General features: G+C 35.6%; 1 protein-coding gene across 3 annotated transcripts in view; it reads left to right on the forward strand.

The window, feature by feature from the left end:
- PHF14 (PHD finger protein 14) overlaps positions 1 to 27,691 on the forward strand; it is a 155,108-nt gene that overhangs the window by 111,430 nt on the left and 15,987 nt on the right. Inside the window, exons 18-19 of one of the 3 annotated variants that reach the window (XM_015281402.3) lie at positions 9,335 to 9,448; positions 11,072 to 11,154. The exons of 1 other annotated variant lie outside the window; for it this stretch is intronic. In XM_015281402.3, the coding sequence (XP_015136888.1) occupies positions 9,335 to 9,448; positions 11,072 to 11,143 (186 nt within the window). In that variant the 3' untranslated portion in view covers positions 11,144 to 11,154. The remainder of the gene's footprint in view (positions 1 to 9,334; positions 9,449 to 11,071; positions 11,155 to 27,691) is intronic. One more of the 3 variants, XM_015281401.3, reaches the window with a different exon arrangement.

Raw genomic sequence — 27,691 nt, forward strand, 5'->3', positions numbered from 1 at the left:
ATTTGGCTGATCCTCAGCTCAAGGACTGCTCCTGCTGCATCACAATAGCTGCCAGTGACGGCACATCTTGGCTCTCTATATGTATTATATTGGGACTTGCTTGTGTAATTCGGTCTTCAATCTTTTTTGATCTTTTGATGAGGCTTATCAATACTTTAACTTCAAAATATATTAACTTCAGAATGTTGTTTGAAAATGCGTTGTTTGAATATTCTAGTGCCAGTTTGTGCCTTCAGCTTGTTTGCTTATTGGGAAAGGAGGACTGGGAAAGCCCTGTTCTTTCATTCAGTCAGGTCTTATTGTTCATTATTTCTGACAGTTGCATTGTGTTTCGTTGGTTGTTGAAAGTGGACTATAAGAAAGCCCAAAATTAGTTTCATGAAATGTAGCTTTGTTTTGAATTCATCAGCTCTGTAATCCTAGTCAAGAATTTCCTCCGTGCTCCACTGCCAAAATAATGTATGTCTGGCATATTTAATTTGTTCCATCACATGCTTTGCATAGTCACTTTCATATTCATCTGGGTGGTGTGTGCCACCTTCCTTGGGTCATGCTGATGCTGGACGTGTAGTCCTAGCTGATTCAGGAGGGGCCGTGTCAGCACTTAGGAAGTACATTTGCATTTTAGAACATTCTCTTCTCTCTCACACAAAGCTTGGGATCTGGCTGATGTTTATCCTTGGAGTAGAAAGATAAATACTTTTATGTTTGATATATGCATTTCATGGAGATGTGAAGAAGCAACATCAAAAGAGAGTAATTTAGGCATGAAATGACTATTAAAATCGCTCTTACATTTGCTGTATCAAAGGTATTTGTGTTTTAGTTCCATTGACTACAAAAGCTATTCCATTCCCATTTTAATAACAGATTTTGTGGAACTGCATGTCAGTAGTCTCAAGGTAGAAAGTCTAAAATTTAATACACAGATACATTCTGTTCAGTTATTACATTTTATAATTTGCATGTTTGTGTAAGCACTGTGTGCATAATGTTTTTAGGTAAAACAACCTGGTCTTTAGTGTTATTTAAGGAATTATATTGAAGAGGGTCTTGGTGTGTGTTTTTTAATACAGATTAGAAACAAAAAAGATTTTTGTTTTAAAAAGATAAAAAGAGGAAAATATGCCCCCTAAAAATAGGGAGTAAGATCTATATTTTGAGCTAATTTAGCCTCATCATTCCATATATCATTCTTGGTGTTCTTAATTAGAGAAGAATGAGGAATTTCCAGGCCTTTCTGAGGATGCCTTCAAGCAGCAGCAGTGGGTTTGACCTTTCAATTCCTGCAGGCTCAGCAGAAGATGGCTGATTAATGTCACCTCTGAAACTGTGTCAACCGGGCTGCTCCTTCCCGTATGAGTAAACAGCCCATTGTCAGTGTGGCTCAGTCTGACAGAACAAAACATCCCTATGTTTCAGCTGGCTATTTTGCATCAAGAAGAGTATGTATTTTTATTAAAACCTTAAATTTACTTGGAAGTATTCTTAAGTTACTGCACTCTGCTGACCAGCATGAATGAATAAATCAGGGGCACTTGCAAAATAAGATTCATAACATAATTGGTTGAAGTTAGTTAAAGGATATCTAGGAGATTTTTTTCTTTTTTTTAACTTAACACATTTTACAAAGAGATCTTAAAAGGAGGGCATAAGAAAGATTTTTATATACGTGCTCAAACACAGATGAATTAATTTCTTTTGAAATATTTCATAGCCTTGAAGAAATGTTTTTGTTCTCTGCCTTACCAGTTGTAAGTAAAAGATGATACCTTTTGGGATGGGGTCCAGAAAGAGAGAGGAGCAGGATGGGGGAAATTAATGGGACTGCAGGAGGAGCCCTTGGCACAGAAGGGAAAATGTGAGCACACACACATTCTTAGGAATGTGAAAGCTCTACATGGAGGAATACACAAAAAGTCTGTCAGGGGAGAGCAGAACGAGTTAAGAACTTGGGCTGTGGTAAAGAAGAGGGCACTTAGAGCCTTCCCCCAGAGCAGGATAGAGCAGTTACGAAGCACTGAACCACAGGCAGATAAGTGGGTGCCACATGAGGAAAGTTCAGGGAGCTGTAAAACGTACGTAATAAACTCAGAGTGCAAAATGATGTCCTTTGCAGTCTCTTTCTTTATTTCCTCTTATTACTGTGGAAAAAAAAAATCTGGAAGTAGGGAGATATGAAAACTGATTCTGATTTGATAACTAGCCTTTTACAATTTTGTGATGCTTTTGGCAATCGTGCATTTTAACATTGCTCTGTTTTGCATTATGTTGGGAAAATCTGGACTTCAAGGAGTTGAAAAGCAAAAATCAGTGCTGATGAAGATTTAAGAAGCTAAATAAATATTACTTTAAGGACATCTCAAAGGAAAAAAAAAGCCCTGTGAATGTGCTGACCCTATCTTGAGAATTAAGTTAGATGGTACAATTTAAAGCTTTGTTCCGACATCTGACAGACACGCTCTGCATGCTGATGCATGGTATTGAAGATTGTGTGCTTGAAAGAAAGTCTTTTCTGAGCTACATTCTATTTTTGTTCGAATAAAGCAGCTGTTTTTTTGAGCAGAAATCTTCTCAAGTGCTCAGTCTTGTGGTTTGAGCAGAGTGTGAGCCAAGCATTGTAAGCGAACTTCTGTCTGCTTTCCCTCTGACTGATGAAGTGGGGTAAAGCAAACTGCTTGGGCCAGAAATGGTGTGGGTGGGCAGCTTGGCCTGAGGGGTGGGAGTAAGTTTGCTGCTGTACCTTACTGCACAGCTAACAGCACTGTGTTCCTAATAACTTGTTGGGCAGTAGTGTGTGCCTGTATCCTGAATCATAATGAGGAAAAATTACAGAACAATAGCTAGGAGGAAAGTGGTGTTGAGAGTACTGAGTTACTCTTATATGCAACAATAATAGTGTTGTATAGCAGTCTGACCGGTATATTAATAGCCTGCAAAAAGGTATTAATGTAAAATCTGTTGCTCTGGTACACCAGATAATTACCGCATTATATGAGACATAGGGGATTTAGCACCGGAAAGATAGGTGCTGGCTTTTTCCTTTCATTGAAGAAATTCTAAAATTTTCTGATCGTGCAAAAAGATGCTTGTGTTGTTACTTTCGCCAGCAGTTTGAGCCACAGCGTATCTGTGATCAGTGGCTTTAGACCATGACAGTAGCAAGAAAGGCGTACTCCTTTGCATTATATACAAGAGATTAGTGTCACAAACCTATACTTCAATGGTTAATCCTAGCTTTTACGTAATTTTTAAAATTACAGCACTTTAACAGTTGATTTCTTTAACACTGTTCAGAGAGTTCAGCATCATAAAAAGCAGGCGTTGAAAGACAGCTTTCGATTGATGGGAGAGTAAAAGGGAAATATAAAAATGTGGGAGAGTTTAATTTTAAAAGGGAAGGATTCATTCCACAGGGAGGTAGGATTACTACACTGACTTAATGCAAATGTGGAAAATGTGTTGATTAAAAAGGGAATGTGAATTCAGATTCCAGAGGTGAGTGGTGATACCTTCAGACGGTAAAATGTTCCGCTCTTTGCTGTTTCTATTTGCATAAGATAAAGTTGGAAGAATAAATATGAAAAACATTATTTTGAGAGTGCTGTTTCTACCTTAAAATATATGTAGGTTGTTGGGTTGTTTTTTTGGGTTTTTTTTTTTTTTTTCATTTGAAGAACACATTGTGAGCAAACATATGGTCCTGTTTCCTGTCATAATTTGTTCAAACAGTTTTAATAAAATTCTAGTAATAGTAGCATCTTTATTTTAAACAGCTGTGAAGGGAATTCACCCTTTGACAGCTGGAAATGTAGGCAGATTTTGAAGATGTGAGCTTGCTTTTGTCAATGCTGTAGTTTATAGAAAGTTAGAAAAATAATAAATTGAAGCAGATTGGTATTTCATGCAAACATTTTGTAACTTAATTAAGTCTTCTGTATTGCACACTTTGATAAAAAAAAAAAAATAACGTGAACCTAAAGTATGTACTGAAGGATCTATATTTGGAAAGCTGAGAATTATAAAAGATTTTTCTTTTGTCTCTGCCTTTAAAGAGGGCAGCAGTTCCAGATCCAAATTGAGCTTTGTTACCTGAACTGAAGCAGTTGCTGAGCCATCTGCTGAGAGCCTGTTGTGTTATCAGTGTGCAGACAAAGGAGTAATCGTCCCTTCTCAAGAGAGGGAAGAAGCAGCCGAGAACAAGCACAAGAGTGCACCAGGGGTTAGCAGCCTGTGTAAAGGCTGCAGCTGTAATTTCGTGTCTTTGGAGAGGGCAGAGGAAGAGAGGAAATGGTCAGATGTGAAACAAAATCAGCACGAGGAAAGTGTCAAAAGGAGACTAGGAGGAGGAAGGGAAATTTTACAGATACAGAGAGTGGGTTTTAAAGCCCGTGTTCTTACCTCATTAACCATTGCTGGGTAGAACGCTGGCAATGACAAAGTGATTGATCTTGCGTGTGTAAAGAGATTGAGATAAGCTCTGTTCCTGCTGGGGTTTCACTTTGCCCACGAACTGTGGAGAATTACGGATACCTTGTATTCACTAGATTTTACCATATGCAACCTAAGACATCAGAAAGACCTTCAAAGTGAGTATATGAGGAGTAAGAGAGAGCAGGGAATGGTGGGAGCAGCTCAGATCATCTCCTGCATCCTGGGCTTCTCAGGGACTCTGCTCTGACCCAGCCAGGCTTTTCCCATGTCTCACTGAATGTGGTGCTCCCTGAGCCTCACAGCACCACGGCATTTGAACAAGCATACACTCATTTCTTCCCATAGTCCTTCAGCCTTAAGAAGCTGGCTTCATGTTTCGGAGAGAGGGGCAGATATTTCTACTTTGCTACCGTGAAAAGTCTTTGTTAGTAACTTTAGCTTCCAATTCATTACTGCAGTCATGTTCTCAGAGCCTGGTGTAAGAGATAAACCCTTTGCAAATGAAGACAGCATCCATTTTCTTTCAACCTCAGGCCACACAGAATTGATTGGGGTAATAAAATGACAGTACCATGTAATATACTGACGGCTCTTTAATTTGAAAACTGGTTCCAGGCTGATTCAAACCTTGTTTAAAGCTAATTTATGGCTTGTGTAATTTTCAACTGGACCAAAGTAAAGGATGATACATGAAAACTGATGCAGAGTTAACATAATATATTCAAACCTGACAGCTTGAAATTATCTATAAAAGGTTTGGGGGCTTGTGAGTTGGTTCGTTTGGATTCTTTTTTTGTTTTTGTTTTGTTCTAAAGTAGCAATGGCAGACTAGCTGATGCTCAACTGGTACAAATACCATCTTAAGATGCTGTTTTTCCATCATGTTTCAAATGCAACTTCTCATGCTTTCTAGCAGTCTTTTAAGCATGCTTTTTTATACATCAGTTCTTCATTTTCTTCAAAATCAGAGGCTGCATAGAGCTTCTGTGTCATATGTGTTGACATCTGTTGTGTCTCTAAAATAAATGGGTAAACAGTTACAGTATTATGTTTCCATAATATTCATAATGAATATAGCCTTGGCAATGTACGTCTGTAAATATGTATGTGTATGTATGGAACATACATATACAATACATATGTGTATTTAGGTATGTATTGTGTATTTAATATCCATTCTTTTAAAGAAAGAAAAAAAGTAAAAAAAAGAAGTCCTCAAACTAGAACTTGAAAAACAAACAAACAGAAAACCCAACATCAGCATAGCATAAAATGTAAATATTTTCCTCTGAAATCTATCACTTTTATGTAGCTCACAAATGAAATCCCCATCTGCTCTGTATGCACTATTGATTTTTCAGTGTATTATATCACTGCTAATTCTGCACAGCAATGGACAGAAACTAAGATAACGATGTTTACTTCCATATCATTGCATGCAAATAGCATACACTCCAAACAGGATGAAAAGGAGGGAAAAAAAATGGAGTACTTTGAGGAAATTTCATTAGAGTTGGATAAACCTTTGATTTTTCACCCCCTACCTTTGATCTCTACTGACCTGAAATAAAAAAAATAAAGTGCTGAAGTTCCAAGGTATATCTTAAAGTATATGAATATTTAGGCTGTATGAAAGCAGACATAGGTCCTAGCAGATTTGCCTTTCTTGCATAAACAGTAGAATGCCTGCATGTGTGGTGCTTCCTCTTGTGCTGTTTATACATCTCTGAACAGTCGCATCATTTGTGGCTATATTTGAGGCTTAGGAATAAATGAGAGGTGCTGTTGACATGTTTTTCATGATAAAAGGTCTTGAGAAAAGAAAGAGGTGGCATTTTTGCAAAGTCAATCTGTATATTGTGGTATAGATAATAGGAAGAAGACAAGAAACTGATTTTATTTTTTAAGCAGGTTTTTCCATTTTATACTTCTTCAGGAAAATAGTTGTTTGGGGTCAGTGAAGCAGATGATATTCCTTTCCTTCAGAAAAGTAAACAATGCTAATACTTTTTCAGGTGGTTTTATTTATCCAAGTGTAAGTCAGAGTACTAGAAGTGGTTAGTAGAAGTACTGCTTATTTGGCTGTGTACTCGTTACACAATGAGAAGCTTTATGAAAGTTCTCACTTGCACTCTGTGGCATTTTTGTCATCGTACCTTACACGAATGGATCACGCTTCACTTACTGAATATGTTTGTTTCCAAAACCTGTATTTCCTGTGTTGCTTAAGTACTTCATAACAACATAGATCGCCTTTCATACAGATGTTTAGGCTTTGAATATTTTTCCTAAGAAGTGACAACAGAAAAGAGATGGCAAAACTGATGTAACTGGACAAGGAGAAGCATTTTATCGGATTGCTTTTTGTATAACAAAGTAAATTTGATTTCTATCCATCACCTTAAAAATGGACTACTACATTGGCCAGCTTGTCCTTTAGACAACCAAGGAGAAGCATGGCTTAGGGGAAAAAGATATTGAGACTTGATCAGGGGAGAGCATCTGTGACATGCCGGTCCTGCTGAGGAAAAAGGAATGAAATGGGAATACACACTCATCAAATTACTGCTGCTCTGATGAGTTTTGAAACCCATTTTTTATTACTTTCAAAAAATATAAGTAAGGAAGAGGTGTTGCCACCAATATCTGGCCACAGGTATAATACCAAAACATTTCTTAGGCACAAAAGACAGTCACAATTCAAGGAGAGAAATCACTGAACCGAAGAATTTGGACAAGTACACCATTTTCTCCAAGCATATGTGGTTGTTACTTCTGTATTTGTAAGCAGCACAGGAGAGCTCTTGGAAGCATACCAAGCTGATTAATTACATAGCAGTGATTTAACTTTCTAGGCCTCAAAGAGTAAACAAAATAGCATGCATGGTTCAGTACTCTGAATCAGATAATTGGGCCAACAGCAAGAAGAGATAGTCTTGTTGTCACTGCTATCTAGGAACCAAAATGAGGAGGCCACTGAGCGTGGGAACGTTTGCCACTGCAAGTCCAGATCTACTATGGCAAAAGCAGGAACTGCGAGTGTTCTGCGAGAACACAGTGCAGAAGTTTTACATGGCAAAGATAGCAGTGACTTTCATGTGATGGACAGGGAAGAATCAAACGTTTACTGTCAGAATGCTTGAGATATTTGTCCTTGTAATTCACCATTTTTAGCCATTATGTTGATATTCTTGTGAGTAATTGAGAAAACTGAGCAAAATAGTGTTTTACTGTTTCTGTCATAGAATTGGGATGGCAGCTCTACCAAAATGTCTCATTTTGCATTTGATAATGCCCATAAAACTATTCAGTGAGACTTTGTTATTAACATTGTAATTGCTGGAATTCTTTATTCACCACTGGAAGCTGATTTTGCCTTTTAATTCCTCCTGGCATTCAGCTTTAAACTTATGGTGATAGATCACAGGATGTAGCAGAATATTTTGACTCACAAAGAGCCACTGCAACAACAACAACAAAAAGTTGTAACTAGCTTAATTTGAAACATTTAAGCGTAGAAGCTTTATATATATATATAATAGAGATATTGCATAACTCTGTCTCCAGGCGCAAAGAGATTTTCCCCACTTTCTAGTCTCCAGCAACCTCATCCACGTATTTTACATCTGCCCTCTGATTCTCACTGTAGTTTTTCAGTAGTGGTTGCTGGACTACAGTATTCGTTTTTCCTCTTGACTAGTGATAGGACTAGAGGGAATGGCTTCAAGCTGCACCAGGGAAGATTCAGGCTGGACGTTAGGAAATACTACTTCTCTGAAAGGGTGGTCAGGCACTGGAATGGGCTGCCCAGAGAGGTGGTGGAGTCACTGAGCCTGGTGGTGTTCAAAGAGCGTTTGGATGTTGTGTTGAGGGACATGGTTTAGCGAGAACCATTGGTGAAGGGCGAATGTTTGGGCTGGATGATCCTGTGGGTCTTTTCCAACCTTAGCGATTCTATGATTCTTCCAACGGTCCAAACATATTCACTGGGCTAAACTGCAAATGCTGAATATTATTAGTATGAAGCTTCAGTTTACATTTTAGAAGTTTTTATGTCAAAAAAACTTAATAATGAGCTTTGTAGCTTGCAGTTTCTGAAAGTGAAATCTTGATTTCCTTGCAATTAATGACTATAGGGAGAAAGTGGTACATCAAAAGCATATATTCTGCTTGCTAAGCGATGACATCTAAAATATCTTATTCCATAATGAGCATTACAAGCACAGTAGAGATAGTACCGATTAATGGATTTTTTCCTCCATAGCAAAATATCTCAATCTATGCAGATATCAAAACCACTGTATGAAGCAGTGGAGGTATTAAAGTGATTTTTGTGTTGACTGATCTATTTTAGTAGTATTGCATCACAAATTCACTGTAAAGGTAATTTAGAAAATACCATATAAACTACCTACTTGTTTTTATTTTACTTATTCGATGGTAGTGTTAACACTATCAACTACTACCTTTTCTAGCTTTAATATTTTTATGCACTATATCAGTTTACAGCAGTTGATAAAATATATTTGTGTTGGGTTGTTCTAATATAGTCCCAGCTGTTTTGCAGAAACCTCCATCATAAATAAGGGGATGAAACACAGGGGTAGGTATGGGCTAAACAAGCACACTTATTCAGAACTTGACAATTCTTAAACACTATATAGCTATTTGCTAAGCCTTAAAATGCTCTTGTGAGGAAACTATTCGCATTTTAAGAAAGTAAATGACAGATGTTTTTGTCTCTGGGGTAAAGGTGTTGGCCCAGATTAAAACAAGGTTTTAGACTTAAGTATTCTTTGTTTTTCTGTGCTTAGAGCACGCTTCCTCTGAGAAGTCTCTCCCTTTTGGGGTACCACACCAACACGCTTCTGAGGGGTCTATTTGTCTCTGTTGCCCTCAGGACTCCGAGCCGTCAAATGAGGTGGTCTCAGAGGCCCCAAGTAATGTGGTACCCTCTACCTCAAGAAGTAGCTCTGAAGAGCTGATATCGGTGGCACAGAAACATCCAGAAGAGGTAGGACCTTCTGTGTCTATTCTGTTCCAAGGTTAACTGTTGGGGAATACTCGTTTGCCTCTGTTTTTCATGGCTAGTGTTGTTTTACTTGTAGCACAGACTTTTAAAGCTAAAGCTCAATTTTATGCTCCCATACCACTGACACACAAGACAAGGGTGAATTTCCAGACCTTTGTTATGTAAGCCAAGTAGTCTCCAACTAATGCATTTTAATACTGTTTCACATTATCAGTGATTGGGAAAGTATTTTTTTTTCATTATTTCTATCTTTCACACACCCATAACAGTATCAGGAAGTAAGTTAGATTTGTGCAAATGAAGGTTTATAAGACTAAAGAAACAGCAGCAGAATGTGTGTATAGTTACATAAGTAGATGTAAAGCATTTGTCATCCTTCATTAAACCTAAACATGGCTAACTGCTGGGTTGTGCAAAGGAAAGGCCCTTGGTCATATTCTTGTGCCTTTCACTGTGACCTTTGTGTTCCAAAAAAATCATGCTAGATGCTAATGATGTAGTGTGAGCATAAGGCCATACTCCCTGTTGTTATAAGAAGAGGTGCTGATTTGTAAGGTAGTTCCATAACGTAGCCTGTGACTGACTTCTTCAGATTCTGGAGTGCACGCTTGTCTCGGTACATGATTGCTGGAGAGAGGGCTGTCTGCTGAATTCAGACTTAAAACTTAATTTTATGGTGAGAATCATCCTTTCAGGGAAAGGTTATTGTATTTAATGATATAAGTCTTTTGTTTGGAGATACCTTAATACTCATAATCTTGGCTTCCTCAAGCAGTTCAGTTGTTAAGAATATGCCATATACAAGGTAATGTTAAGCCTTTTTTTTTTTTTTCTCAGATTTTCTTTCTCTACAATATTCCCTGTAAAAGAGAATGTGAAATATTAGCAGCAGGAAATACAGCTGTTACAGTCACTACTCCTCCTGTGCAGCCTATAGATAATTATCAAATACCTTCACAGATTTCTCCTTTCCTCTAATGATCTCACTTTGTCTGAAGATGAGGCAAGTCCTCAGTGCAGGGCTGGAAGAATTCTTAATAGTGTCTTATGGCTTCAGACTATATAGTTACTTTGTACTCAGGTGATCACATCTAAACAGTCCAGTGGATAGAGTAATGTAAACTTTTAGTAATATTTATGTCTATTTTCTTGAGTAGCAAGGGGATCTTAGAGTATGGAGGGCCATGGATTCCGGCTCCTAAGTCTCAACTTTTCCAATTTATCTGAGTTTCTTCTCTGGAGAAATTCAGAAGCAGAACAGAAGTGATATTTAGAAAGAAAGATAAAAGAAAAGTAATGCAGAAGGGATGAAGCATGGTTAGTAAAAGCAAAGAAGAAGATATGTATACAATTTTTGCCCACGAAGAGTACAGCTATGCCATGGGGGATAATAAAATTGAGGAAACACAAAAGAAGTGAAAGATGGAAATACACCTTTTGAATTTATTAAATATGTCAGCTTATGGTGAAACTGTTCTGCTGAACATGGGGCCATGAGGTATTATATATGTTTAATAACAGAATGAGACTTCTCAAAACATAATTAATGCATATATCAAAACAGAGAGAGGTGAATCAGAAAGAGTTTTGTGGTTGGATTTGCAGGAAACCTTGAGAGGGGAGAACCAGTATGCTGAATTCCCAAATTCAGAACTCACTGTGAAACAACCCATCTAAGTTACGTGTGGGTAAGTCAGCACAGTAAGCAAATGTTTGTGAATTACACATTAAAAAATACGTCTCTAACAGCAGCAATAAAACAGTGTTTGCAGAGGTGTTTACTTCAACAAATCCCTTTCTAAATTCTCCTTTCATTTGAAGTCTCCTGGTACATCACTCTCATGTATATATTTTTTTCAGTATTCATTTAATTAATTAATATTCAGAATTAACTGCAGCTGTTAACTGATGCACTATTTCTATAATAATGTATTCTCATCTGAATTTGACCCAAAAGACAGTACTGGTGAAAAGGTCATGATTGTTAATGAAATGATCACATGCAGCCACGTATGGGGAAACAGGAAAGAAGTGTGAAGGGGAAAAAGCTATCAGACTAAGGAGGATGGAATAGATGGGACAAAGAAATAGATGGAAGGCAGTGTTAAAGAAGTGTCTCAGGTTTGCAAATTTGAGAACAATTTATAGTAGCAGAAAGTCAGGAAAATCCCATGAATTGCTATAGTTATTTATATAATCCATGTTTTTTTCCTGCTTATAATTTATTTTTCTCTTAGATAGTCCTGTCTGACTCAAACACTCAATAACTTTGTGAGATGTCATTTGATCACTTAGATGAGGCTCTTTGCCTGTCCAGATGTTCTGCTAGTCAAGATGATGGCTGAGTGCTGGGTTCTATTTCTCTTTGGCTGCCCTTTCTCAGTGGGAGGGCAGCAGGGGATTTGCTCCTGGTACTACCCCCTTCTTACCATCCTCCTTTCATGCTCTGAAATCAGACGTAACTGTGTGAGACATGGACAGTGGCCAACGATGTGGCATATGGCAAAACTTGCTGCATAAGTAATCAGCATGTTGAGAGTTCAGCTTTCATACCTGTGAAATTTGCGTGCCTGAGAAGGATTCAGGAAAGTATGTGTACTTCAGATTCCAAAACACTTGGGACTGTAAAATAACCAAACTGCGTTTGAAGGTAGGGATCTATACTTTAGCCCATGTTGTCAAAGAATGTGCAATACCTTGTGAAAAAATAGTTTGTACAGATTTGAATGCTTGAATGAATTGGTGTCCATACTATAAGAAAGAATTTACGTGTGTGATTGATGAATTAATGCTGTTTATTTTTATTGTCATTTTTAGTAAGTAGCATGCAACAGTGACAATGAAAGAAAAGCTCAATGCATGTGAGAAGGAACAAATATTTATCATCTGAATTTCAGTGTCACCTAATTAGACCTCCTTTGCAGTTTACTGGGAAAATGAGAAATAACTGCTTTTAGTAAAATGTTATACTAATTTACATAGTCTTTAAAATTACGTTAAAATCTTAAATTATGTAAATATTTTGTCCCTATGACCATTTCAAAATTCAGCACCTCCCTATTGTTAGTATGCCCTGACTCAATATATTCAATTGTTTCTCTGATATCACACATTCTTCACATTCTTTGCCATTAGCTAATGAAAAAAAAAAATCTCTGGACATGTTGATTAATCAAGTTTCAGAGCTTTTAAAATGCTTTGAAAGTACAAATTCACTTGCTTGAATAATACTGTATTTATAAAGGCTGAGAAGTTACATTTCCTTACTCTTACTCAGTGAGTGTCCAACCTTTTAGCTTTCCTGAGCCTCAAGAAAAATTGTCCTGGGCCACATTGGTAGCTCTGAAAGTAGCCTGCTATTTATTTCCTTGGACACTACAACAGACATAGTGAGCACAGTAACTTGATAGAGCAAATTCTCAGTTACAAAGCAGTATTTTTCAACATAGTCACCCCCATTAGCTGTACATTTTCACCAGTGATGAACAAGAGGTAGCACAATGTGCTTGTCAAAACTTGCACCAGTGGAAGTGACCCACTGGTGCTGTCACCACTGCTGAAATGCACTACCATGCTCACATCCACTGCTTGGTCTCCATAAGTGTTCAGTGAGCATCAGTGAATGTCAGTGGGCGCAAATTTTTTCTTCATGGAGGAATTCAGTGACATGCCTTTGCTTCTTACACACTTCCATGTCAGATGCCATTCTGACAGACTGCCCCTCTGCTGCCATGGCAATAAAATGTAATGGAATATTGGCAGGAAGGTTCAACCTCTGCTGCTATACTACTGCCATCCACCTCTGAAGTCATAACAGGCATTACTTTCAGAACCGCCCTAATAAAACACATACCATAGAGAGAGCAGCAAAACCATAAAACTAATGAGATATTTCACCCCATGTTTCTGAAACTAATGCATCAGGCTGGTCCAATGGCAATGGTTGCAATTTTTAGTGAGTCCTAAAGGTACTCATCAGAGATTTTTTTTATGAAAATTTACTCTTCCTTTGCTTCATCTGTAACAGTGGTTGCTCACAGATGTACATACTGCCAAAAGTGATGACATGAATAATATGCAACTGTGAAGCAATGGATATTTTTTTTCTCCACTAAGAGAGAGCTTATAAAAGTCTGATAAAGAGACATTAATAAATTTTTGAGTTGGATATCTGATTGCAACTCTTTGCATTCCATTTGAAAATTTGGAGGTAATGTATTTATATCAACTGAAAATGGAGTCACAAACATAAATTGATTTTTTTTTTTTTTGTGCAATCTTGAAATGTATTCTCAAATTCCTGTACCAAAACTGAATGCAAGCCTTTGTATTCTTTACTGTTCACAGGACTGTATTTAGCCAGTGTATCAAAATATATATGATTATTTGCCATAACTTGAGTTAGCACTGCACTGTGCCCTCCCCATGGCCTGGTTTCAGCCCAGGAAGTCCCGATAGCACGCTGTTATTTAGTGGTTGTGAGCAATGGGTGCACACCTGGCCACTCAATAGGGAAGAGCTGTCACTAGGGGATGAGCCACACTGTGAGGCCTGCAGGCCATGGGTTGGACATGCCTTCTTAGTCTGTTTTCTGGAGTCACTTGCATTGTTCATCTGGCAGTTGGCAGTCACAGTGTATTTAGTAAATATATTACTTCATAGATGCATGCACAATCATGTTGGAGAAAGTGAAGTGAAAGTTTATTGTTAAAGTAGTTGAGCAAGATTGGTGGTCTGTACTTTGATACCATTTCCCATAAGCAGCATGAGTCTGCTGGGAGTGACAACATCAGGTGCTGGTTATGTAAGGAAGAAGAGACAAGTTTTGACAGTTCCCTTAAACCTGAGTCTCAGGACAGGTGTATTCTCTTATTTAACTAGAAGTAAAACAGAAATACATGAGTTATGTGTATTAATTTCTTTGCTGATCTGGTGGCACATCAATTAATCATATTTTAATAGTGTAAGCCTCAAGGCTAACAGAGCTGGTCTTTCTGGATGGCTGCATTGCTGGAGCAGTACAGATACAGATGAAATGCTGTGCCACTCTCTCTGTTTATTACATTTATCTCTGCTCGGTAAAACAAATAATAACCAACCAATCCCTTTTTTGCATTTTCTGGAAGTGTGCATATATGGAGCTTATTAGGTAAAATATTGATGACCTCACTGTAGTACATGAGTGTGAATAGCCCATGTATCTGTGTTGCTTTCTAAAAGTACAGAAGTTGTGCAAAAAAGCTGCAGGATTCTGAACTGAAGAAAGATTAATCTGCTTCTGAGCTATTAGGCATTTAGTGCTTGCCCTATATCTGAAGAGAGCACAGATTTTTCTTCCATTAATAATGCACAGCTGCATCATGGTTTTGTTTTGTAGGAAAAGATGTGTCCCATACTTAAGACATCTTAGTCATAAGTATGATTCGAGCAATTTTAAATCATTACATTATTCTCAGAAGGTCTGGGAGAGACATCTGCATTATTTCATATATGGGCAAAGGGAGCATTTGTTAATTTTTATGAACATAATTTGCATCTGATTAAATATTTATTTATTTATTTGTGAGTTTTCTTTCTTCCTTGATCTCTAGGTAAGACATTTTTTTTTAGGAACTTCCATTGACATTACTAAATAGCCTTAAAAGAAAAACAAACAAACAAAAAAAAAAACCAAGAAATCATAAACTTCATTAGCAGAGCATTCTTTTGCAGCTTTATTACTCTGAGGTGTTTGCTTTATAAGGAAAGCATGATGTGACATGCTTTGAAAGAATGGAATAAGAGAGAATTCCATGGCATAGCATGTAATAATGCTCATGTGATATTTTCTCCACTTACTGTTATTAGAAGGATGTTAAATAACTGAATTTCCAACTTTCACTTTTCCTTTGAGAAAATATCTTAGTCATTGTCTACAATAAACACTGGCAAGAAGCAGGATGGGGATTTGCAGTCTTATTAGAGAAAACGCATATATTGGCATATCTGTATGTATAAATACAAATCTATTATGCTTGTATAAAAAAAACACCTGTTCATTCCTTACTAAACTTCATAGTCTTAACAATACTTTCTCCCTGTTCTGTGTAGCTGCGAGTTTGAACTCATTTGACAGAAGAATTCTGGCAGACTGTTGTCGCTATAAATATGTTGTTCTTCCTGGTACACTGTTAAATGAGAAAAAATAGTTACCCAAAATCAATAAGTTGGAATACAGATTAACTCTCGAACACTAATTTTTCTTTTAACTTAGTACTCAGAAAAGTCATCACAAATTTTTATGCTCTATGGACCTACAAACTCTTGATTTCTGAATGAAAGAGCAAATGCTGATTTGCTAGTTACTTGAAATAGGCTACAGAGCTGTAATCTCTATAAGTTTAGAATATTTTGTGGGCTTAAGTCAGACTCATTCTAAAGAAGATTGAAATTTGGTTACTTGGCTGAAATTTGGTTATTTGTCCTGTATTCCTCATGTCAGAGTATAGATTCCAACCATCAAACTCATTTAACAGAGGAGTTCAGTCACCTATTCATTTGGCATTTGGCACATTTGGCACTCAGGAGATTTGTTTGATTTTACCTTTTATGCTTCTACAAGTAATTATTATGATTACTGTAGTTCCCATTAATATTTCATAGTAAAAGTGCTAAGCCATATGCCTAAAAAGCCTTAGAGTCCAACTGTGTTAAAAGTGAATTAATAATGAGCAGAGAAGAGAGCATAATACCTTTGGCTACTGAAGTGATTCCTTTGTAAAATAAACTGGGAAATAGAGTAAGTATGCAAATGCTCTGAAGTTAAGAATTCATATTTTCTGCCTAGTCTCTTCACATGACTGTTTTATGTAATCTTCTTAATAACAAAACATAAAGGTTGTAAGATGGATGGAAAATGTTGTCATGCAGTTCTGCTTTTGAAGTTAAAATTTATTTATGTATATTTAAACTGTAAATGGCCTTATGGAATGAGGCTTTCTCTTGGAAGATCATCATTAATGTAAAAAATTAATTAGAGCTATTTAAAATTTCCACAAATCCAAGACATTTTTCTTTATTTAACCTTTTCACAGTCTCTGCCCTTCTTTAAAGTACATTTAGTCCTATATCATCTGTTACTCAGGAAGGTATTTAATACATGACTTGGCACCATTTGCATTATACAAGAAGATTAACTTTACAAGCTCTGCTATTAATCTGAGTAGCTCTACATATTGACCTATGAAAGAACATAATTAAGTTAGCTTAATTAAGTTAATTAATTGTTACACTCTGATGAACTTACCATTGAGAGAAAATTAAAGGCAAATAGAAAATGGCATTCATTGGTTTGAAATCATATTTTAAAGGATTTTACAAAGATACATTATATTTAGATGATAAAACCATCTATTGTGTAATAACCAAAGCAGAGGCAATTAAAAATGTCAAAAGCTAAGAATCCCTGCAATATTCTCTTTTATTGCTTGACATTCAGCTATATTTCTAACAGAAATAAAAAATCTGTGCTAGAAATGTAGAAAATAACCTTTATTTCCTGTACTCAAATAATTGAATTCAGAAATTGTCACTACAGTCTACAGATGGGCTGTATGGAAAAGCACTCTGTACAAGTTAGATAAATTAAATAATCTGTAATCATTCTCTCCTGTGGGGAGGAAAAAGAAGGAAGGATTGAAAAATACACCAGGCAGTAAGCAGTACTCAGGCAAAAGTGCATACTTATGTGTCGTCATGAGAAAGTCAGATGTTGATAAGGTGAAGGGAAGGCTTGTGTCTGCTCCACTTCTTTGTAAATTCACTGCAGGAAAACATTAAGATTTACATCAAAAGTCTTCTCTGTGGGCAGCCCCTCCACATGTCTTGAATGTCTGTGACATGTTCACCATTCTTGGTACGTCACGATGAGTCCATTGGAGGTCATCAATTCAAAGTAGTCATAATTAATGAAAAGAGATGAAACGTAAAAAATGCTGGACAGTATACACTGCCAAATGAACGTTCATCTATGAGATTCATTCATTCTACCGTGGCTTTAGTTTGAAATTAATGTGTGAAAAATTATTAGTTCTGTATGACTGTTTTTTCCCTCTCAGATATATAGATACTCTGGATAGCATTGTCAGTGATTTTGGGACTTCTCGCTTCCTTTCTGTTGTAAAAATGATTATTTTAAGTCAAGTGAAAACAGCATTTTCCCTGGAGTATTATTCTTTGGCATTTCCAGATCTTACGAATGGGTCATTGATCTGTGGATACATTCTTTAGATAAATAGCAGCATTGAAAACGGGAAGCCAATGGCATTTAGAATTATTTGTGTACAAATTTGTATTCATATTCTGAATACTGATGAGTTGGAAATAGAATCTTTTAAAGAGAAAAAAATATATATTTTCGTGGATGTTACTAGCTTCATTGTTATTTGAAAAACTAAAATAATCTTAAAAACTAATAAGAACAGAAGAAATTATTAAAATAGAGCTGATGTATATTTAATAAGACTTATCATTTTTCTTTAATATGTTGCCCCCAAAAATTATTTGTTTATTTTTTGTAAATTCAGTTTGAAGTTATCATGTTACATTTTGTGTCTTTAGCATGCTAATCAATTGGTTATATTCTAAGAAAAAAAGGAAAGAAAAAGAAAGAACAGTAATTTTTTTCACCTTAAACTACATAATGAAATCATGAAAAAATGTTTTTAGCTGGAGAAAGAGAGTGGGAAACATACTGAAAAATTCTAATGAAGCAAACTTTAAGTAGTTTTTAACTAACACATTTTAACTAGAAAGTAACTGCAAATTTAACAGTTGAAGGCTATTTCCCTATAGCTGTATATTCTGATAGCTGTACTAATGTCAATGGACTTGAGTGTACCCATATGTGCTATCTGGTTGGCTGTTACTGGGTGTTTTGAGGCATTTGTGCAGCGTTATAATGCCAGGTTGTGTAAGTTACTGTTATCATTTGCTGAGTGGCATGTGTGATGTACCACTGAAATTCTTTCCTGGAAGGAAAGTAAATTTAACTCCTTTCTTCAGTATCTATTGTAAACAGCGTTCTATTTTTAATTAATTTATTTTCTGAATGATTTGTTTTCTTATCTGTAACATTTGAATGAAAAACTAAATGAATATGATATATAGATATTTTTATGTTGTGTAAATATTAGACCTCACATTGTACTGTGTAAAGAAAACAGTGATCATTTTTATAGATCATATATAATCTTGGAAATTTTCTGTTTTATTTTAATATGACAGGTTAAAAATATTAGAATATTCTTTAAGTCTGGATTTCAGATGATGAGCCTTGGGCACTGTTGGAAATTTCAGTGTCATCTTTAAGGTAGCGAAGATAAGCAGAGGTCACTCAGAAGTCATTAATAACGTAGGTTATATAGATTTTTCCCTACCCAGTTGTTTCAGGGTTATCTCTGAATTGCAGTGCAATCCCAGTAGTGTTGCAGTGCTGCTTCATCAAAGTATTGTTTCTTTAAATTACTCTCACTTTTAAGCAGAATATTTAGCAGGCATTGAGGAGTTCATGTTACCTAAATATTTTAGCACAGAGTAGGATCAGTGATGTGTTATTTATTAAACTCACTCATTTTGTTATAATTCTATATTTTTGTGATAGCTATATATACTTTATCTTCCTTAATTAACTGCAAATTAAAACTAAATTTATGTTAATTTAACACCAAATGGCTATTTTTTGAAGACTCTAAAGTAGATTAGCAAATGACATTATCTTTCATAGCCCTCATTGACCTGCTAAATCCTTCTTAGTTGAACGGTTTTCCTATAGTTAATCTTTTTTTTTTTTTTTTTTCCAAATGCATACTCAGCTGTCATAGTTTTCCTAAGCCTCTGGATCACATAGGATACCCTGAAGGGTACAGTATGTGCTCTAGTTGTGAACTTTCTTCTATATAAAAACAGTTAGAATGTTACTGAAAGTACAGTTAAACTCAGAGACTTTGAATAGGAGTAACATCATTGAGAAATTAGTTTTCCTATATTCAGCCCTGTTTGCTTGTTTGTTTGTTTTTCCCTGTTAAGATTATTGTTCAAATTGGTTTTAGCCAGCAACAGAAATCAGCACACAAATTCTGCCAGTAAGGATATTTTTGTGTCTTCTTCTAAGGTACTACCTTGGTAATATTCTGTATCATCCATATACAAGAAAGAATTTGGGATATGCCCACTGAAAAACTTAGCTGGCTGAAATTACTTGTCTAAACCTCTGTCGAACATGCCACTGTCCACTGAGAAGGGTGCTGACAGAAGATGTTTCAGAGCACTCAAATGATGCTTAAACTAGAGAGATGTGTTTTGATGCTGGCTCACGTGGAGGCCTGGAGATGCACTGTAGTTCTGTGGCAGCAGAGCCAAATCTAGGGCACTAGCCTGAAAATTCTGTCTCTGAAAGCAGAGTAAACTTAAGTAGTAGGTTCTGATTAATTATTTGTCTTGATTTACAGCAGAAATTCCAAACTGAGCAGCCGGAGTAGAAAGCTGCCTTAAATCTGTATATGCGAATAACAGTAGAAATGTTCCCTATATTCTTGTTTTGCATTGTTGTTTTTAAGTGTGTTAAATATGAATAATTTCAAGTTTATAACTCAGTAGCCAGTGTTTGTTGTGTATGATTCATAGATTAGAAAGGCAGGAGTGATCATCACCATCCATTCTAATTTATTAAGTAGGATATACAATAGTAATTTTGAGCGTGCTTTCAAAATAATAATAATAATAAATAAATTAGTATTTATATTCATTTTCACACTTCAAACAAAACAGAGTGAACCCAAGATTCTGTTCTTCCAAGACTTCCAGTGATAAATCTTAGTTTGCTGTGTAGTCTGAGTCCAAGCTATTATCTATTGTAAACCTGTGTCAGATAATTCAAACATTGATTTGTTTGGGATTTTCTTTTTCAGTATAACTTATGGACTATGACCTAGTTGTCTTTTACCTTGACATATGTTTTCCAAACCTTCAGTTGTATTTGACTGCAGTTTTCTCCAAATTTTCAGTAGGCTTTCTGCATGTAGGCACTCACTGTAGGTAGACTCAGTTAATCCAATATTGCTCACGCAAGGTAGGAATTGCAAAGATAAATATCCATAATTTAGAAGGATAAAGATGGGCCTTTAGATATTATTTTTTTAGATAAATGTAGAAAATTAAGCATAAAGTCAAGAATAAGGGTATTTTTATTCAGATGTAGTTTTGATTCTGGGAGGTATAATACCCAAAAGAAATGACAAAATATGAAGAAGTGGGAAGCATAACAAAAAGAGCACAGAACTTTTTTTTTTTTTCTGCATTTTAGATACTTACTTTTGCTATCATCTTTGACAGTCTTTATTTTTATAGATAACTGTGAAAAAAGACCTCAGTAACTCAGCATTAAAAAATGGAGTCACCCATAGAGTATAATTTGCGAATGTGCATGCTATGCAGAATTTTAGATGTTGGTATCTGCAAAACATTGCTTGTTTTAGTAGAGTCTTTGTGGTTGAAAGAGTGGTACTTGAAATGGGAATAGAGGCAAAAATGATGCACGGTCATTCTGAACTTACAGATAATCTAGAAGTGACCGCTGTTCGTATTTTAGCCAGATAAGCAGCAGAGTAAAAAATAAAAAAAAAATTTAAAAAGCCTAATTTTGAACACATGTCATTATTTCAGAAAGCTTTCAATATCTGCAAAGGCACTAAGTTATTCAAAAAAAGGAAGCACGCAAAATTGCAAAAAACAAGCCCAATCCCAGAAAGCAGAAAGATTGAGTAGAGGGGAGTTTCTTTCTTCACCACAAATGTGAGATCCTGAAAAATCTCTCTGTATACCATGGAGATAATTCATTTTCTCTCTCCACTCCTCCTTCAAGATGTTGTGTAGGAACATTAAGCACAAAAAAAAAAAAAATTAATAAGCTTTTATTTGAACTATGAGTATTTTATCTGTGATTGGAAAGTAGAAGAATTTGTAGTGTTAAAATAATGTTATTTTTCGTAAAATCTAAGTTTTCTAAATTCCTTCTGTAATACTAAGTAATCTGGATGAAATGTCTTTATCTCAACATTATTGAGATAAAGGCTATTGTAGTTAGTAATAACATTTAATTTGGAAAATTAGCAGGTACAGATTTGATTTGCTTTTGCCTTCACCTTGCAGTGTTCCCTAAGTATCTGCCTGTGGTCATTGGAGGAGATGGCAAACAGTAGTTCATAGCCACTACAGCTTCCTACTTATTTATGCGAAAAGTTCACCTGCCAATGGATGAAGAGATGAAGCCAAAAATAGTGTCAAAAAGTAGTACTTTTCAAATGCAATAATGCAAATATGGTGTGATTTCTGTTTTTTCTTCCAAGTCAGCATGTCTGAATTGCAGTATATACAGTTCTCTTTGTTAATACACGGAAGTGCACACACAAGTTGGCTTAGCCATTTTTTTTCAGAGTATTAGAACTTCCAGATTATTATTTTTAGAGTTAATGCTAGTTTATTTTCACTTAATCTATATACATTTTAATTTGAATTTAATAAATGTATACATTATACCCTTCTCATGGTGACCTTACCCCAAGAGCTTGTCATTGTGATTTAATTTGCACTGCTGAATTTGTACTGTCAATTTGTTCAGATTTTGCATTCAAGGCTATATGGTAAAAAAATATTCATATAATATAATATATGGATATTTTTATGAAATATGAATATAATATAATCAAAAAGAAAAGCTTTTTCTTTTCTCTTTTTTTCTTTTCCTTTTTTTTTTTTTTTTTTTTTTTTTTATTACATCAGAGAACTTCCATTTCTAGCAAAAAAACCAGACTTTTTGGCTAAAATATAACAAAAGAACTCACGTTTGCTGCTTTTTGACTTGCACATAGTTGTTTTGGTTGTTTTTGTGGGTTTTTTTCTTTTCCTTTTTAAAAATAAAGACTGATAATAAGACTGATAATATTTGATAATATTGTTTCAAATATTTCGAAATTTTACTTTTTTTCCCTGACTGTCCCTATCCAACAAGAAAAGTTATAGAATCACTTGCATATGTATTAGTAATGGGAACAAGATGAAAGAGGGTGAACAGATCACTTAATTGAACAAGTGATTTCCTGTCCTTATTAATTGCTGAACTTAAGCTGGGGAAGTGTTGTACTTAGAAGCTGGGGAAATGATAAGCTGTTTCCATAAATATTTTTCCACTGTTAAAGCACGTCATTAATAAACTCTATCAAATCGGACCAAGGGTCTGCATCAAACAGACTCATCATCCATGTAGTCATGAAGTGAATGTCATCAGAAATCACTGGGCTTGAACACTTACCAGCTCAGTGTGATAAAAGGACTGTATTTTTGTTTACACAATAACCTGGAATCCTCATATTAAAAAGTGGCAAATTTTTTTGCCCTTTGCTGTTCTAAGTGTGACACATGTAACAATTATTCATCATTCCATAATGGATCATTTTTATCAGAGTCCTTTGTCTCTTCTATATATATAGAATAAATATTTATGTTTTCTCATTTTTCTGAACTAGGAGATACTGATAGAATAGGTTTGAAGTGTCAACTATAATTCATTGCTTGCAAAGAAAGGCTTTATACTGATACTGTGTGAAAGGAAAAGAATATCTAAATCATTTCAGCAGCAAGCTTATAACCAAGATAATATCAGCATTTTCCTTCTTGAAAATATATCTGCCATAAATTAAAGGAGGTCTTTGGTATTTTATTAAAATGCTTGTGACAAGTTTAACCCCATCTTCAACAAGAATGGATGTATGAATACAAAAATCTCTTTTTGAAAAAAGAAGTGAAGGTCAAGTGAAAGTTAAAACAAGCTTGCAGTAAACTTCATACTAATTCTGCGGATACTTTACTAGAACACTAAGAAATGTTGATGCTTATTTAGTATCAATGTGAAGATACATATTCTCTGTGGTAGTAAGGTACATATGTATCATAGGGAGCATATATAAAAATTTGATTTTATGGGATATACTCAGAATTTAGGTATGGAATGCTGCCTAGAAATTTGATAACTGTTTTATTTACAAAATCAGATATTAGAAGACAATTTGAGGATGAATCCTTCTTTTTCATAACTAAGACACATGGAAGCAGTCCTTCATGTTGGAATTACTTAGTATGTTAGGAAGATCAATAATGTAAAGATACGTATTTGTGCTTTCTAGTGACATGAATAAGTTAAGTGATCTTATAGTATTTGGTGCTGTTAAATTCTGTTTGCGTCATAGGAATGATAAGAATGTCATTAATGTGAAACAAAAATTAATTACTGTGATAAAGCAATAAGGCTTGTTTAATAGTGCGTGATCAGTAGCTTGAAAGTTAGTTATAATTTCAATTTTAAAACCTGTAAATATTTTCTGTTTCTACGAGCTATGAATTTATGACTAATAACACTCTGAGTGGAATTTACTCTAAAGTGGTCACTTTGCGGAAACAAAGTGTTATGGCTGACTCAATTGGCTTGCCACCTGTTCTTGCTTTAATGTTGCACCATCCCATCTTGAAATCAATGTGCATGATAAGGGTGGTGTACATTCCCTCTCCTGTCCATGGAGTATGTTTGTGTAAGTAAATCGTCTGACTTGGAAAGCTCGAACACAAGTATGAGGAATCCAAGTCACGGCAGCTGAAATTGGCAGCTTTTCTGTGTCAAACAGATAATTGAATTGGTTAGCACTCTTCACATTTTGTTCAGGTTTTTAGGCTTTTTTATTTCAAGGTTATGTTGTTCATGTATGCTGAATTTTTGTCAGCCACTTCAAGTGTCCCCCTTGATACCACAGTACTTCAACCCAAACAGCTGCCAACGGGTGGGTTGAGAACCTCCTTTAACTGGTAGATTCAACTGCTTATAAGAGAAAATCAATGGCATCAACAGCATTTGTATGTATACATCCTACGCATTTCATTTATAAACACCATAACAATAGAGACATTGTTGAAGTCTGGACAGAATACAACAAGTTGTATTTGTCTTTTTTTTTTTTTTTTTTTGCAGATTCACTGCATCCTCTTATGTAGAATGTTAGTAAATTGATAGTAATGAAGTCAAGTAGTCAATGGAATTGATCTATTTTCCAGCTAAGTGAGATTGTAAACTTTTTTTTAGGGTAAAATCTTTTCTCTCCAGTTTTCTTTGTTGTTGTTGTTGTTTTGTTTTTGTTTTTTTCCTAGTCCAAAGGAAGATGTCTGATGTTGAAAATAAACCTTAACTAGGTGGAAAAAAACAATTCAGAATCATAAAACTGAAAAACTGATCTGTCTGCATCTATATACATATGCTTTTGGTCATTTGCACAGAATTAAATGCAAACTAAAGCTTAGAATTCAAAGTAGTTTGCTTTTTTTCTTTGAATATAACCAGAAACAGATAGAGAGGATATGAGGATATGTCTACAACTGAACTATGAACTCATACCTGTTGGAAGTCATGCTTTTGCATATTGTCAGTTTAGACTGTTATATGCATTTGGCTATGAAAATGTATTCTAGTATCTTAGTATCCACAGTGCATCTTTTCAGAGTATTAGCTTGCTGATGTGTATAGCTGCATATACCAGAGGCTTTTCTTGCTCTGGAAAAGCCTCAGAATCCTTTCTTCCAAGAATACAGATACACTAGATGAATGGATTTCATTACAAGTTGGTTGTTTTTCTTTGAGACTGAAGTACTGATGCTTGGTTGTCTTCATCCCTTCCTGAAATGTGGGGCGTATCCGACGCTTGTAGAACAAGTATGATGCCTTCAGGGCAGACTGATCAGGCACACATGAATATTGCTCCCTTCATAATTTTCAAGTGTGCCATGACATTTCTGAAGCAAGAAAGCTACAGGATCATATAGTCTTGTAGATTCTGAATGACTGGTGTTGACTTCTGAATTTCTTCATGAGCATTCATATCTTCAGAATGCTCTGTGAGGAGCAGAAATCCCACCATTGATCAGAAATGCTATCATGTTACTCTTTTTCATCTGTTCCAAAAAGTTGTAAGCATGTGGCTTAGAAATTTCAGCAAGTCAGCCAGCCAATCTTGTGCTTGAAAGTCCCATGGAACAATGGGATTTCTGAAGTGTTAATTTTTGTTAGACTGTATATGTCTGAGTGTGCCTTTCTAAAAGCATGAAAAACGTTATTGGTTGCAGAATATCTACTTTTTGATTTTGAAGGGTTTGATAAATAACTGGTTCATAAACGTTAATGTAAAAAGCAGAATGATGTGCAAGCCAAGCTATTGAAGAGATATGGCATTTGAAATGTTTGGACAGGCATAACATTTTGTTGTCAGTTGACTCTTATTCTTTCCTGCCATGGGTTATGAAATCATATGCCTTAAGGAAAGGAAATTCAATTATGCATTTAACATTTTTGGATTACTGGGAGTATGTAGGTGTTGTGGTGAAAGCAGAGTGAGTTAATCTGTAGAAATTAGTTACAAAATTATCTCGGCTGCTACAAATGTGATCACAACCTGCTGTATTTCTGAGTAACAGCTGAGACAAAAGCTTCTGTTGTCACTATTAATATCTGAATCTTTTTTTCAGACTGATGAAATATTAATGTGATGGGTGTTCTAAAATATTTAAAAGTTTGGGTTATGAAACTGGTGTCCAAAAGGGATTGAGGACAACAGCAGATGTAACAGATTATCAGCAATTAGTCTACTACAACGAGATTTGAGTTCTCTGCTCCAATCCATCCCAACGGGACTAAAATTTTTGGCAATTCCTTCAGCTTGAAAAGACAGGAAGTTTAATTTTCAAAGTACAAAATACAAATAAAGATAAAAAAAAAAAAAAAGTGGGATGGGCAGTGATTAGATGCTTGTAAATAAGGATTTGTGCTTTAGCCATGGATAAATTCTCTACCAAAGGAGAGAATAAGAACTGAATTCTGGCAAATCCTGTTATAGGCTGCAGAATAGACAGGTCGAGTGTTTAAAAGAAAAACAAACAAACAAAAAACAAAAAAATACTGAACACAAACTTGTAGAACTATTTCTGGGTTGTATCCTTTCATCTGAAATGTTTAATTTTAAGATTCATAGTCATTTGTGGTCAGGTGTATAAACTACCTTGCTGAACAGAATAAACCTGAGGATAAATACCATTTCATGCATTCAGAAAACAGGACACCTGGTTTAGAAGGCCTTAACAGTGGATGAATGAGGTAAAAATAATATCAATTAAATATTCAGTGCATATGTCAACTGTAAAAGTGGACACCAAAGGTGGTGTTTTTTCTGGTTAGAATACATTACAATAGTCTCCCTTTTAGAGCAGGCAACTGGAGCCGTCTTTGTTTTTCCCCTTGACTTTAATGCTGTTTTGCTTTCCAAGCCTTTTAATGTCAGGCTTGAAGAATTTTTTTTTATTATTATTATTTCCTTCTAGGAACATCTCCTCAGTCACCCGCTTTGACTCTGTCTATAAATGGTAAGCTGTTAGTTCTACCTAGTCCTTGTAAAAGAGATGTTCTTTTAAAAAAAGAAATGGAGCAGAAACGGAGAGAAAAGAACTGTGTCTTAAAGGAACGGACAGCAAGATTTTCAGTTATCCTAAAGATCTTCAGAAATTTTCCCAGTTAAAGAGATGAGAATTTTGTGAAGTAGACTGTGAAATCTGGAAGGAAATAAGCCTGGAGATGATGAAATGTTTGCCAGAGAGTGAAGGTCTGCATGTGTTGCCAAGGCAGCAAAAAAAAAGTAGCTTCTGGGAGAGACTGCAACCTTCAGACATGTTTCAGGCACCTACTTTTGTCTAAAGCTATCAGTTCTAAACAACCAGGCTGTGTTGCATTTAATGAAACCATCCAGACAAAATAAAAATGTTAGCCCTCACCTCAATCACTCAGAGAAACAGCAAGAAAAAGAGAATCACAAGTATAGCCTGTATCTTTACATAGACTAAAAATGTGAATCCTTTCCATTAAGCAAGCCTGCTAGTTTATTGCTGAAAACCAGTGCAGGAAAAGTGCAGTTCAAGCTACCTTGGAAGGAATACAGCCAAGAATTATGTTTTCCATTTTTGGGGTCTTCTTCATCTTCTCACAACTTAACTTTGAAATGTTCTACAAGGGCAGCGCTGAAGTAATGCCTGCTATTTTATTATGTTGGGCCATGAAATCAGTGGCAACTGCTGGTGATATGACAGTAAAGGTTGAACCTTCCCAGC

This window comes from Gallus gallus, chromosome 2 (genome assembly GCF_016699485.2).
Source record: "Gallus gallus isolate bGalGal1 chromosome 2, bGalGal1.mat.broiler.GRCg7b, whole genome shotgun sequence".
Lineage (NCBI taxonomy): Eukaryota > Metazoa > Chordata > Aves > Galliformes > Phasianidae > Gallus > Gallus gallus.